Here is a 14,959-nt window from a genome sequence, read left to right as displayed (position 1 = left end):
TTGCTGTAAAGGATAAAACAATGAAAACTAAAAGTGACATTAAGAAGGACATCATGAAACATGAATTACAAAATTACAGAGACTTTATTGCTAAATACAGAACATCTGAATATATTTAAAGTGTGTGTATATTTCATGGCAATACTGCACAAATGACTGATCTTATTTCGTGACTTGTACATGAGCGCTTGTCTTCCAGGTTTTTCATTCTTAGTATTTTACACACTGTTTTTTCTTGTTGATTCTTCTCCTCACTTGGCATCACACTTTTTCTTTTTTGCTAAGATTTCTTCCTTCGTTAGGAGAGGTATCAGTTTCCAAATACTAGGATGCATGTTTATACCTAAGCTTTGTATTGTGCTGTGAAAGCCTCTACACTGTTGTGTTCTTGGCATCTTGTAACATGTCTGTTGATAAACATTCCAAAGTTCTATGGGAAATGCGAGTTCAAATCTGCAACTCTCAGGCCCTCAACGTCTTTCTCCTCCATTGTAGTGTGCTTCAAAATCAGAAACCAGCTCCTGGGGCAAATCATCATCACCTGTCATGATTTTTGTATGATATATATCAAAACAAACTATCAGCCAGTCATTTTACCTTTTATGGCAAAATTGTCTTATGGCCAATTAGTTATGCAGTGAAAATGTTTACAGCAGAAATGCTTGCTGCAAAGGTGCTTACGGTAAAAATACCTAAAAATAGTGGACACGCATAACTGGACAGAACCTTGTGTGGCTGGGAATCTGAAAATCTGAAGAGAGTCCATGGATTGGATTCGAGATGTCTCCAGAAACTAAAATGTCATAAGAGCAGACACCTGATTCCTGTTTGCCCAATCCTAGAAACCATCCTTGGAATAACTGTTAGCATTGCACATAATGAAAAGAGCTAATATTTTGTGAGTACTTATCACATGCTTGGCACAGGTCTTCCTTGCTTCACACGTAACAACGCTATTAGTCTTTGCAACAGCCCTAGGAAGCAGGTACTGACACTGGCCCCATTTACAAATGAGGTAACAGATGTACAAACAGATTAAATAAGTTGCCCAAAGTTACATACCAAGTAGACGACAGACCTGGGATTCAAATCCAAGGAGTCTAACTTCAGAACCTAGAGCAATGTTAGGGGGCTTCCCATACTTTTCCTTCCTACTAGAGCACCCACACCCATCACCAAAGCTTTGAAAATGCTTTCTCATCCTTTAGCTTCCAGCTTAAGATCAGCTCCTTCCCTGTGTAGAGTTAGGAGTGTTTTCCCTCCGGGTGCGCAACCCTCTTATAGAACTTCCTCCATAGCACTGTGGTTATCTGTTGATGCCTTGTTTCCCCCCGCCCATCATCAAACTCTTCTAGCATAGGACATGCATCTTACATTCAGCCCTAATATCTCATATGATGACTGGCACATGCAAGGACTTCAAAAATGGCTGTGGAATGAATGAATGGATGAATGAATGAATATTTCAGCTTACAACCAGATACCTGTAAGGATACACAAGTTATCAAGTTTAGATGCAATTTTGCAGAAGTAATAGTAGTGAAAGTCAACAATGCTTTATCCAAAACAGAGCCAGATGTGATTTCGAATTCAGATTTTAAGAAAGTAACATACTATATACCATAACTCACCTAACACTCCCAGCACCTCCTAATCAAACAAATTTATATATCAGCAGTGAAATATATGGATAGTCACACTAAATAAGGTATAGCTTATGAATTGCCTTAGACCAGTTTGGGTCAAGTTTTGCCACCAAATGTGTTAGCTGCAAAGTTGAAAATAAGAAACAACTCTTGGTGTTCAGACCTGTTTGGATCTGGGGGCTATGAATAAGGGATTGTGGAGTTTATGTAAATTGCAATTTATGTGACTTATGATGACCAATCTACCCTCTCATGTCTAGAATGTATGGTTTTGGTTCGTCACTCTGAGCCTTTAAAACAAGCAGGTAAAGGTTAATTTAATGAACTAATTTTCTAATTCTAGAGACAATTCATTGTTCCTTCCTTCAAGGACAAACTCTCATCCCCGAGGTGGCAAAGGTGGAAAGGGGTAGCTTTGTCATCCTCAGTGAGACCTTTCACCCAGAACCTTTTCTCAGACTGAAAATATAGCTCTTTGGGTCTGTTCGTCCTCTCTTTCTCTCTCTCCATCTCCCTCTCCCTCTGTGTCTTCCCTCCTTTTCTCATCTAGAAACATAAAATAGCTATCCAAGAGGTCAAATATGTACATGGGAGAAAACTACCTAGTCTTACAGGAGATGTCATCTCTCAAGAGGTCTATTAATGTGGACTTGTGGTGGGTCCACCATCTCAGAGCTCATAAGACAGGCTCCATACCACCAATTAGGCTCCATGCTGGCTTTGGCTGAATTCACTTGACTTGAGACTCTCAGAACTGCTGAGAAGCTCTTGCTTCAAAAGACCATTTACTAAATCCTATAAAGGGTCATGTTACTCCCTCTATATTCTAGGCTCCAAGAATAACCTCACCCTGCCATATGATGGCACTTCCCTGCTACTCTGTAAGTGATTTTCCTAGAGGGAAACAGCATTTGCCTTTGGAAGCTGGGAAAAGTCTGGTAGTGAGATCTCAGGGGAAATCCTCACTCGGGGGTGTGTCCATGGTTTTGGCATGAATTGCTTGGCCATCAATCACAACAGAGCCCTTGGTTCCCCAGGCTCTTGAATGGGAGTGACAACTAAATTTTCAGATTCTCAGAATAAGTGGTTTAAAAGAGGAGAATCTTAAGAAAAGATTTCCATCACAGAATGTGTAAACTGTGTAAAATCTGTAGTACTGAGCTCGTTGACTGGACCAAAAATGTAGGTTCTTTCCTGAGGACCTCAACAGCCATATCCCATGCCCTCTAAAACTTGAGTTCATTATATTTTAACTCCCCGTATAGGTCAAGTAAAAAGTCAGAGAGAAAATAGTTCTGTTGAGTGGAGAGCAGGGGTGAGCAAAGTTTGACTGGTACTCTTCATTTTATTTTTAAAATTTTTATTTAGGTCCTTAATTTTATTTTTAGAATGGGGTTCTGTCACATAAACTCAACACAGCCATATCTAAAAATGTCTCTACTTGTTTTCACAAACACCATTTTTTTTTTCTTAGCTCACCAGGTGTTTTTTTTCTCTTAGGGCTATACAAAATTCTTTACCATTCAAAGATGTAGATTCAGACAAATACAGTGTTTTCCCAGTAAGTATCATTAAGACTAACCAGATGTTTGCTAAATATTGCGTCGCTTCCTATAAATTTCTTTCCTTTAATAAGACAAGATTGAATGCCATTTGAATGTATTATTAATGTGATAATACACCATTTTATGATGTTTACAGACTTTTTGGTATCTTACTAATACATGGACCATCAAAGTGGATCTTAGTCCTAGACTGTTTTCGTTTCCTAAAGCCATTCCCAGCTGGAATTCCCCACGGGGATAAGTTATCTTGAAATGTGTTGGGAATTATTTTCAAAATTCTTAAACGTATTTTAACTTAAAGTGTGTGTGTGTGTGTGTGTGTGTGTGTGTGTTTATGTCTGTGTACACATGTTAGATTTAGAACAGTTAGGATGTCAGAATGTTCTCTGCGAAATTCAAGCAAGCAACAGATGTCACAAACTCTCCAAAGTAGGTGGGATCTCAAATACTCTACCTGGGAATGTGAGAAATAAAAACATTGTTTGACATTATCATGACTCTTGATTCTTTCAAATCAGACATGTCAAAAATATAATAAATCCACACAACTAACCCGTTTGGCTAGAGGTCTTTAAAATTATCCAGCAAAATGATTAATCACTGGACCAAATAAACCAATTGTTTTGGAGCCTTTGATAGAGAAAGTTCAGGGAGTTGGATGGTCCTGCTCTTTGTGGAAGTGCACATAGATGCATACACATGAACACACATGTACACAGACACGTGTATAAAACATGCATTCACATAACAACCCATGTGAATGCACATGTGCCCACATACATGCACATCCACACACATGCACCCCCATACACTCACATATCAGCACTCACCCAACAACACATATACACATGCGTACACACACTCTCACATACACACACACTTCATCTGTGATTGGCCCTGGCACCGTATTACATTTCACCTCACACAGGAGGTCTCAGCATATCATCTTAATTTTCTTAGTGATCTCTAGTGTTCCTAACCTGTATTTGGATTTAAAATGGCAGATGTCAGCACCCCTCAGACAGCTCTGATTGGCCTTCACTGTGGATAACGTCAAAGCAGAACTGACCCTTCCTGTGTGTGCTCTTCAATTTCAGACACTGCGGGGCTCTCACTGGCGAGGGAGAGACTGTAACGACAGCAACAAGATGGCATACCCAGGCAGAAGGTAACGGTCTCTGCTGGTCACTGATGTTGAAAATTACCTTCTGAAAAGGAGGCAGAAGGCATAATTATCTCCCTCAGCCTAGGGGATTCGTGCTTACAGAGAGAAGGGACCTCCATGTCCTAATTGAAGTAAAGCGCAATGAAAAAACAGTGTTTGTTCATTCGTTTGCCCAGAAAATGCTCATCGAGCGTTGCCAAGCACTCTGCACCATGTTGGGTGGTAAACAAATAGAAATAGGCCTCCTCTCGAGGAGTTCACAGTCCAGTGGGAGAAACACATGAGTAGACAGGTTATTGCGGACGTTTATCCAGCCTCCTGCACGAGTTCTACAGGCAGCCCTGGGCCCAGAAAGAGTAGCCTCTTCCACCAGGAGGAGGGCGACGGGGGCAGAGAGCAGAGCACAGGTCACATTTTAGTCCCAGGCTGACGTCCAGTCGGTCACATCTCAGACTTCAAACCGGGTATGCCAGCCTTCATCTTAGCTGTGACTACAGTGCAGAAGCATTAACCAGATGTTTGGGACTTTAGAGGCATAACTTTAATGGTGTCACCTGTCTAAATGAAATGGACTGCAGATGTGTTCATTATTCCCATCAGCATCATTCCACAACAATACCTCCCATGCATATAGTCAATTGTGAAAAGACTGCATTTGGTCCACAGTTCCCAGCAAACATCCAAAGCCAAGAGAATGGCAAAGAGGCCAAGTGAGGCTTCTGTGTGCCACAACACACAATGGTGTGCGGCGCTTTTCCCTGAAGAAACTGTCATCTATCGAAGACACTTGGTGTAGCACTTATTCATTCATTCCTTCATTTGTGAAGCTGACATTCAGAGTGATATATACATGCCAAAGACCAATGTTGATGTTTTCTTCGTAGGCCAGACAACTGGGATATACATCAGGATTCAAACTGTAATGGCATTTGGGTAAGAGACTCAATTCAAATTTAACCCTGTTCTCTTGCTTTCCTTCCTCCTCAAAAGCCCATTGCCTGTATGCTTCAGTCAGACCTAAGGAAGAAGATGGTAGACTACAGCAATTCTTTTTCTGCTGTTTGAAAGAGGGGCATAGAATCCAATCACATGTGAGGAGTGTCCATGATATAATGAGAGTTGATTCTGTCTCTGTCACAGCCACTATAAGTCTTGCTTAACGTCATTCACATCTAATCCCTTTATTCTGTTTGGAACAGTGTGAAATTAAATGGAGAGTGGTGTTAGCAAAGTTTTACGGCAACCCAAAGAGCTATTGGAGCAAACCGCATGCTGTCACCACTTCACTGCAGCTGTTTTTTTCTAGTTCATAAGGCTAGTCAGGCAGAGTGGAAGTTACCTGTAGTTGCCCCACTGCCCACATCCTGAGGCATCTAATGCTGGTGCCCCAGTTCCCTATGAATAATAAATTAGCAGCTTCCAGGTAGAGAAAAGGAAAGGAAAGAGAAAAGCCCAACACTTAATCTTAGCACGGCAATGGCAGCAGACCCAATTTTGTGAGGTCTTGAGCTTATAGGATTTGAGGGGTCCTCATGAAGAAAAAGAATACCAAATACAAAATCAAGAATAAAAGTATAATTAATTAGAACAATAAAAGAAATCTTAACAAATTCCTGGAGTCTTGGAAATTCATGTCCCTTTCTTCTGAGATCTCTTTTCCAATTTACCAGGAGTGCTTATGTAGAAATATTGTTCTGAGTGCAGCCTGGCTCCTCTCCACCTAAAACACTCTATAGCTCCCAGCTGCTCCCAGCACTCACACAGGCAGGGATCGTACAAACAAGGAGCCTTGAAGTTTAAGATTCTCCAGCTTCAAGATCAATTGCCTCTGAATGGTTGCCTAATTTGTCTGCTTGGATGAAGAGGAGAAAGTTCCTGTAAATAGTTTCCTCTCTCCAGGACACTGACAGTCCATTTCTTCTGAGATATGGAGAGCAAGACAGATTGTATCCTGGTATAGCCCTACCCACCCACCCTATCATCAGTCACACTGCCTTTTCATGAGGAGGGGAAGACATGTCCCCTAGATCTTAAGGTGTCAAGGTGTCAAGACCCCCAAGGCAGCTCTTGTTCGATAAAGTCAAGCTTAGTTGTCATGTTGGAGGACATGGGGGGTTATTAGTGTGTGAAGCTGCTGTCTTGGTTCCATGACCCCATCCCTGCCTCTGACATGGGAGCCCACCTACATAAGGAAGGCCAGTAAGAGACTGTGATAGACCAGTGGAAATCCGCCAGGAGCCCAGGGAGCCAAGACTCAGCGTTTATCATCAGTAATAGGAGAAAGACACATGACCTTCATACCTATCCCTTTCCATGAAGGAAAAATGACTCACAGAATCACAAAATCATAAACTCAGAGAGGACTTTACAAATCACTAAGTCCAACAGTTCCCAAACTGTGTCCAAGTACTCCAGTGTTGAGTGGGAGGTTAAGAGGTAAGGGAGGAGGGGCGCTATAGCAAAGTTTGGAAAGTACTGGGTCAAATAAGCCTGAACAGTTTTCTTTACTTCTGAATTTCTCAGCATCTTTAATGTTTTAATGCATGTTGGGAGTCCCCAAGGCCAAGACAGTGAACACACTGTTTCCAGTACATCTCTGACCATCAGCTTCTTTCTTCCTAAAATACTGTTAATACCATTAATATCTAGTGGAATGCCAGTGCTCTCCAGACCAGAGTTTGGCAAGCAAAAGAAAAAAAATTATATATATATATATTTTTTAATTTTTTAAGTTATCCAGACTCTGCTCAAACCTTCCAAGGACCAGCTGCTCCACTAATGCACAGACTTAGCTTTAAGTGTTAGGAAGTGCCCTCAGCTGTGGTAACTCTGTCCCACTCATAGGCTCAATCTTACTTCTGGGTTTCTCAGTCTCATCATATCAACATTTGGAATCATTCTTTACGGTTTGGGCTGCCTTGTAAATTGTATGATGGTCAGTTGCATCCCTGCCTCTCCCCACTAAATGCCGGTAGCTCCCCCTCCCCGCATTGTAACAACCAAAGATGTCTCCAGGCATTGCCAAATGTCCCTTTGGATGGCTGTGGGGCGGGGTGGGGGAGGGGTGCCTCAAAAGCAGCCCTGTTGAGAATCTCTGCTCTAGAACCATCAACCCTTAGGCACCGGAGGTGTCAGGACACTTAGAGCTCCAACTCAGAGACTGCTGAACCCGGTCTGCCCCTGTGTCCCAGTCACTGAATGGACCCTATATGCTCCCTCCGGGTGATACTACCAGCACCCAGAGCCCTGCCCTGCATCCTTCTGAACAAGATGGTCCAGTTTCTGGATCTCTCCTTATTCCTGCCCCCAGTTCCTTAAAGCCCAATTCACTTACCTAGGATGTTGCTATGTTGGATTAAGGGCTCAAGAGACTTTAAAGGATTTTATCTACTGATTTGTTTTTGTGCTTTTAAAGCCATTTGGGAAGGATTTCGTGTTTGTGTCTCATAAATTTAAAAGCAAGCTGCTAATTTCATCATTTCTCTTAAAGGGTGTTGATCCAAAAGATGGAATTCCATATGAGAAGAAATTCTGTGAAGGTATGAATTGTAAAAGTCAGTGTACTTATTCCAATAGAATATTCTTTTCTAGTCTGAGTCAAATTGAAGCAAACAGACCATCCAAGTGAGGAAGTGCCTGATGCTACAACATAATGTTGACCAATTTACATTTATTTTTGTGACAAATTAGAAAATGACATGAAAAAGATTATAGACAAATGAGGCAGAATCAAGACAAAGCAAAACTGAATTTGTTTAATAGATTCCTTTTTTAGGGAATTGGAAACTTTAATGATAATATTAGAAAAGGCTGTAAGATAGATAACAGGGTAACTGAAATCCAGCACTTCTCCAAATAAGAAAATAAGTGGAGGTGATAATTTTCAGTCTTCTCTGTGTCCTCCTCAATACACTACAAGGTCAGACGTCTAGACTTGTACTGACAGAGTCCTTGTGTCGACTGGGCTAAAGACTCATATCTGGGTGACTTGACGGAGACCTCCAAGCAATAGCCATTGAGAGTTCCAAAAAATACCTGACCAAAAGCTCTATATTCTAAATGCCCAATGCCACATACACCTGGGCTACCAGTGTTCTTAGGAGGAACCTATTACTACCCACATAGTACTGAAAACCTGGTCCTGGTGATGCCCAAAGAGTCTCAAGCAAGACCCTATGGTAGCATCACTGTTTTATGTTTAGACAATGCTTTCCCCTAACATTTAGAAGCATTTCATTCATTCATTCATTCAACAGATATTTCCTGGACACCTATTCCTATTATGCACCAAGGACCGTACTTGGCTCTGAGTTTTTATGAGCAGACGTGATACAGTCCTTGCCCTCAATCAGCTTAAAGTCTAATTGTCTGTAAGCTATTAGAAGGACAGGATGGAGGTAGAAAATGTAAGGACCCGACACATAGTAATGCAGTTTAGAAATGCTTGTTGGATGAATAAAGGAATGCATTAACAAATAGACAAATGAATAAGTAAACTCAGATCTAAGTGAAATCCTGCTGTGAGGCTCTGGGTTCACTGTGGGAAGCCTCTTGGATTCCCCAAATCCCAACCCCTCCTCAATGTCCTGGGCCTTCTCAGTCCCTATTTGTGCTAGCTGTCACAAAGTCCTGAGATAGGGAGCTGCTGGAGTGAGGCTGGACCATCCTCGGCTCTTCTCTGACTCTGAGAGGCACTGATTGATTCTTTCAGGATCTTAAGGGATTTGGAAGAGTTCATGCATCACCCATGGATGAATGATTCGTGTAGATGGGCCTTAGAATCAGATTAAGTGATTCTTAACCTCCAAACATATAGGGCTGCATAGAGATTTTATCTCTCCATCTCCCCACTAATCAGCCATAATTGTCCATCCAGTGCTTTTGTATATATAGATTAAGGACATTAAAAGACCATAACATCTTTGAAAAAAATCAAAATTGCTCCATGAGATTACTAATTCCTAAAGTGGATATTAACAGAAATGAGTGTGTTTTCCAAGGAAGCAATTTTCAGAACCAAAATTTAGGGCATATTTCTGAGTTCAGATAAAGTTTTGATGCTTTTATTCATCTATCATTCACTCAAGATGTTGCACAGGAGTTTGTTTTATGCTGAGCTAGGAAGCACACCTGCATCTGCACAGCTTAGCTGGCAAGTTTCAATGGCCTGGAAATCTCATTCAGCTCCTAAATGCTATGCTGCTCACTCTCCAACACTCGAAAAGTGGCAACGCATCACTGTTACGATGCTCTATGCACAGAATACACACCAGGGTATGTGCTCACCTAACTACCCAAGCTGGAGGCTCCATAAATAATGCAAATAAATTGTGCCACCTAGGTTCACAGCCCAGGGGAATCATTTTGCTGGGAGACTCAGCTGGGGCTCATTTTCACATCCCTCCCGATTGGATCACAGCTTCACAGATGTCTTTGGTAAGTAATTTGGGCAGTAATCATGCGGGATATGCTGGCCTCTGTGTTTGTTTCCCCCTTGCTCTCTATAAATGTGATGCCAGATCCAAACAGGTGCAAATTTCCCTTCTCAGCACAATCTGCCATCAAAGGCACATCCATAGCCATTTCAGTTCAGTTCAGTTCAAACACTGTGATAAGAACAACAGGCTCATAACAAGAGCTGTCTCGTCCATTAGAGAAGGAGGATGGTGCCCCTGCCGGGTGGAAAGGAAACCTGGGCATAGTGGGGAAGCCCTTGTTGTACAGCCACCTCGGGATGTAGTTCTCTCTTCAGCCTCCTGTAAAATGAAAATGCTGATCCAGGGAAGTTAAACTACAAGAATTATACATTCTTCTTTGATCCCTTTTCTCACACTGAAGAAATCAGACATGAACCTGAATACTCTCTGATGGAACCTCTCCCAAGTTCTAAAACTGGGCAAACACAGGCCTCCCTTGTAAAATGAGCAAACAGAGAAACACTTGAACATAGAAAAAATGTTCATGGTCTCCAAAGAAAAGAACTCTTGAAAAAAGCTTGCTACAGGAAAGTGAATTTTGTAAGATATTAAATCCAGATTCTCAACAATAATGTGAGGAGATTATACTCATGAAAAAGGAACAATCTGAGGTTAGGGAAGACTACTTTTAGGTGAAACAATAATGGCCTGATGTAAAAATGTGATGGCCATACTGACTAGCAAGTTGGACAATGTAAAAAGCAGTGAGAAAACCAGTCAGCCAAATTCTGGAACTCACATAAGAGGCATATAGGTTAGGTCCAGGAGATTGAATAGGAAACCTGGGGGAGGAGAACGCATCGGACAGAGAGGAAGTGGCGACCAAATAAACAACAAAGATAATTTTCTTGAGTTGAAGAAATCCTTGACTTTAATCCAAAACCCCACTGAACTCCAGAGAATATAAAAGAGACTCTCCTCATCATGTCTTGCTTTTCCATTATATTCCAAATATAAAGAAAAATCTTGCAATCATTCAGCCCAACAAACAACCAGGGGACATACTAGGAGGAAAATTCCTTTCGACATCAGACTTATCTTTCAATGATAAATTTCAGAAAATAGGGGAACGGCCTCTACAACATTTTGAGGATAGTGTGTCAAAACTGCTCCAGCTGCCAAGATATGGTTCCTACATGAAGGCCACAGAAATGTATTCTCAGTCATTCAAAGATTCAGAAAATATAACAGATTTATGCTTTCCTGAAAAAGATTATTTTAAGAAGTATTCCAGTCTCTCTGAGCATGGTATTATAAAAGCAAAGCCAAAAAAAATTATTACTAGATTTAATTACATGAAATCTTCAAATGTATACAATGTCCAAAATTCATAAAATTAAAAGACAAATGAAAAACTAGAGCAATATTTATAACATATAAGACAAGATTTAAATTCTCTAATAACAAAGAGTTCCTGCATATCAATAAGGAAAAAACAATTTAATTTTTTAATGATCAAGAACGTGACCAATAAATATAAAAACAGTTTCATCTTCAGTAGTAATCAAAGAAAAACAAATTAAAACAACAATGAGGTATCATCTATCATCTGTCAAATAAGCAAAGGTTAAAAAGTGATAAAGGCCTACTTTTAGCAAGAATATGGTGAAAGGGACATGTTCCTTCACCACTAATGAGAGTTTAAGTTGCTAGAACTTCTCTGACAGGCAACTTGACAATATGTATAAAGTGACATTATAATGTTTGTGATTTTAACAAGTAATTCTGCTTCTGAAAATTTCTCTTTAAAACTAAGGAGTCATTTGTTCGAGAATCTATGTACATGAGTATTCATCAAAGAGTTATTTATAAGAGCAAAAATGAAAAAAGAAATTCAAAAAACAAAATAGGGGATTAAGGGTGGAGTCAAGACGGCATACTAGGAGGATGCGGAATTTGTGTCTCCTCACAACAAGGGCACCTACCAGGCACCAGTGGGGGACCACAGACACCTAAGGAGATGGGAGGAACCCCCAGCAACCGGTGATCTCTCCTTTTGGCTTGTTGCCCGCCCCCCTTTTTTTTTCTTTTTTCTGCTTTGGTTTTATTTTACCTTGTTGCAGTTGTTTCAATTATAGTTTTGTTTCTCCTAATTTTTTTTTTTTTTTTTTTTTTTTTTTTTTTTTGTTTGGGTTTTTTTTTTCTTTTTTGACGTTTTTTTATTTTAGTTTTTTTTTTCCCAATTTTTTTTTTTTTTTGTTTGGGTTTTTTTTTTCTTTTTTGACGTTTTTTTATTTTAGTTTTTTTTTTCCCAATTTTTTTTTTTTTTTGTTTGGGTTTTTTTTTTCTTTTTTGACGTTTTTTTATTTTAGTTTTTTTTTTCCCAATTTTTTTTTTTTTTTGTTTGGGTTTTTTTTTTCTTTTTTGACGTTTTTTTATTTTAGTTTTTTTTTTCCCAATTTTTTTTTTTTTTTACCATGCCATGAAGCTTGCGGGATCTTGGTTCCCAGACCAGAGGCTGGGCCGGAGCTCCCGTATTGGGAGCTCCAAGTCCAAACCGCCGGACTAACAGAGAACCTCAGACCCCAGGAAATATCAATTGGAGTGAGGCCTCCCAGAGGTCCTCATCTCAGCACCAAGACCCAGTTCTATCTAACTGCCTGCAAACTCCAATGCTGGACGTCTCAGGCAAAACAACCAGTAAGACAGGAATACAGCACCACCCATCAAAAAAAAAGAAGGAAAGAAACGACAAAAAAAAGTTACAGATGAAAGAGCAAGGTAAAAACCTACAAAACCAAATAAATGAAGACGAAATAGGCAAGCTACCTGAAAAAGAATTCAGAGTAATGATAGTAAAGATGATCCAAAATCTCAGAAACATAATGGAGAAGATACAACAAACATTTAACAAGGGTATAGAAGAACTAAAGAGCAAACAGACAATGATGAACAACACAATTACTGAAATTAAAAATACTATAGAAGGAATCAATAACAGAATAACTGAGGCAGAGAAAAGGATAAGTGAGCTGGAAGATAAAATGGTGGAAATAACTGCCAGGGAGGCGAATAAAGAAAAAAGAATGAAAATAATTGAGGACAGTCTCGAGACCTCTGGTCCAACATTAAATGCACCAACATTTGAATTATAGGGGTCCCAGAAGAAGAAGAGAAAAAGAAAGGGTCTGAGAAAATATTTGAAGAGATTATAGTAGAAAACTCCCCTAACATGGGAAAGGAAATAGTCAATCAAGTCCAGGAAGCACAGAGAGTACCATACAGGATGAACCCACAGAGAAACACGCCAAGACACATATTAATCAAACTATCAAAAATTAAATACAAAGAAAAAATATTAGAAGCAGCAAGGGAAAAGCAACAAATAACATATAAGGGAATCCCCATAAAGTTAACAGCTGATTTTTCAGCAGAAACTCTGCAAGCCAGAAAGGAGTGGCAGGACATATTTAAAGTGATGAAAGGGAAAAACCTACAGCCAAGATTATTCTACCCAGCAAGGATCTCATTCAGATTCAGCAGAGAAATTAAAACCTTTACAGACAAGCAAAAGCTAATAGAATTCAGTACCACCAAACCAGCTTTACGACAAAATGCTAAAGGAACATCTTTAGGCAGGGAACACAAGAGAAGGAAAAGACCTACAATAACAAACCCAAAACAATTAAGAAAATGGTAATAGGAACATACATATTGATAATTACCTTAAAAGTAAAAGAATTAAATGCTCCAACCAAAAGACATAGACTGGCTGAATGGACACAAAACAAGACCCGTATATATGCTGTCTACAAGAGACCCACTTCAGACCTAGGGACACATACAGACTGAAAGTGAGGGGATGGAAAAAGATTTTCTATGCAAATGGAAATCAAAAGAAAGCTGGAGTGGCAATTCTCATATCAGACATAATAGACTTTAAAATAAAGGCTATTACAAGAGACAAAAGACACTACATAATGATCAAAGGATCAATCCAAGAAGTTATAACAATTGTAAATATTTATGCACTCAACATCTAATGAAACTTAAAAGCTTTTGCACAGCAATGGAAACCATAAACAAGACGAAAAGACAACCTTCAGAGTGGGAGAAAGTATTTGCAAACGAAGCAACTGACAAAGAATTAATCTCCAAAATATACAAGCAGCTCATGCAGCTCAATATCAAAAAAACAAACAACCCAACCCAAAAACTACAATGAGGTATCACCTCACACTGGTCAGAATGGCCATCATCAAAAAATCTACAAACAAAAAATGCTAGAGAGGGTGTGGAGAAAAGGGAACCCTCTTGCACTGTTGGTGGGAATGTAAATTGATCCATCCACTATGGAGAACAGTATAGAGGTTCCTTTAAAAGCCAAAAATAGAACTACCATATGACCCAGCAATCCCACTACTGGGCATATACCCTGAGAAAACCATAATTCAAACAGTCATGTACCACAATATTCACTGCAGCACTATTTACAATAGCCAGGTCATGGAAACAACCTAAGCATCCACCAACAGATGAAAGGATAAAGAAGATGTGGCACGTATATACAAAGGAATGTTAGCCATAAAAAGAAATGAAATTGAGTTAATTTTAGTGAGGTGGTTGGACCTAGAGTCTGTCATAGAGAGTGAAGTTAAGTCAGAAAGAGAAAAACAAATACCATATGCTAACACATATATAGGGAATCTAAAAAAAAAAAAAAGTGGTTCTGATGAACCTAGGGGCAGGACAGGAATAAAGATGCAGATGTAGAGGATGGACTTGAGGACATGGGGAGGCGGAAGGGTAAGCTGGGACAAAGTGAGAGAGTAGCATTGACATATATACACTACCAAATGTAAAATAGATAGCTAGTGGGAAGCAGCTGCATGGCACAGGGAGATCAGCTCGGTGTTTTGCGACCACCTACAGGGGTGGGATAAGGAGGGTGGGAGGGAGACTCAAGAGGGAGGGAATATGGGGATATACGTATGCATATAGCTGGTTCACTTTGTTATACAGCCGAAACTAACACAATACTGTAAAGCAGTTATACTCCAATAAAGATGTTTAAAAAAATAGGGGATTAGATATTTAAAAATATATTGCGGGCTTCCCTGGTGGCGCAGTGGTTGAGAGTCCGCCTGCCGATGCAGGGGACACGGG

General features: G+C 39.9%; 1 protein-coding gene across 9 annotated transcripts in view; it reads left to right on the top strand.

Moving 5' to 3' along the window:
• The window catches only part of AOAH (acyloxyacyl hydrolase), a 170,977-nt gene that overhangs the window by 64,284 nt on the left and 91,734 nt on the right, over positions 1–14,959 (top strand). For all 9 annotated transcript variants that reach the window (XM_024768886.1, XM_024768885.1, XM_024768882.1 and 6 more), the window contains 5 exons: positions 3,147–3,207; positions 4,309–4,379; positions 5,261–5,309; positions 7,867–7,915; positions 9,718–9,812. In XM_024768886.1, coding sequence (XP_024624654.1) covers positions 3,147–3,207; positions 4,309–4,379; positions 5,261–5,309; positions 7,867–7,915; positions 9,718–9,812 — 325 coding nt within the window. The remainder of the gene's footprint in view (positions 1–3,146; positions 3,208–4,308; positions 4,380–5,260; positions 5,310–7,866; positions 7,916–9,717; positions 9,813–14,959) is intronic.

This window comes from Neophocaena asiaeorientalis, unplaced genomic scaffold, assembly GCF_003031525.2.
Source record: "Neophocaena asiaeorientalis asiaeorientalis breed wild unplaced genomic scaffold, Neophocaena_asiaeorientalis_V1.1 scaffold314, whole genome shotgun sequence".
Taxonomy (NCBI): domain Eukaryota; kingdom Metazoa; phylum Chordata; class Mammalia; order Artiodactyla; family Phocoenidae; genus Neophocaena; species Neophocaena asiaeorientalis.
This window is presented reverse-complemented; position numbering and strand designations above follow the sequence as displayed.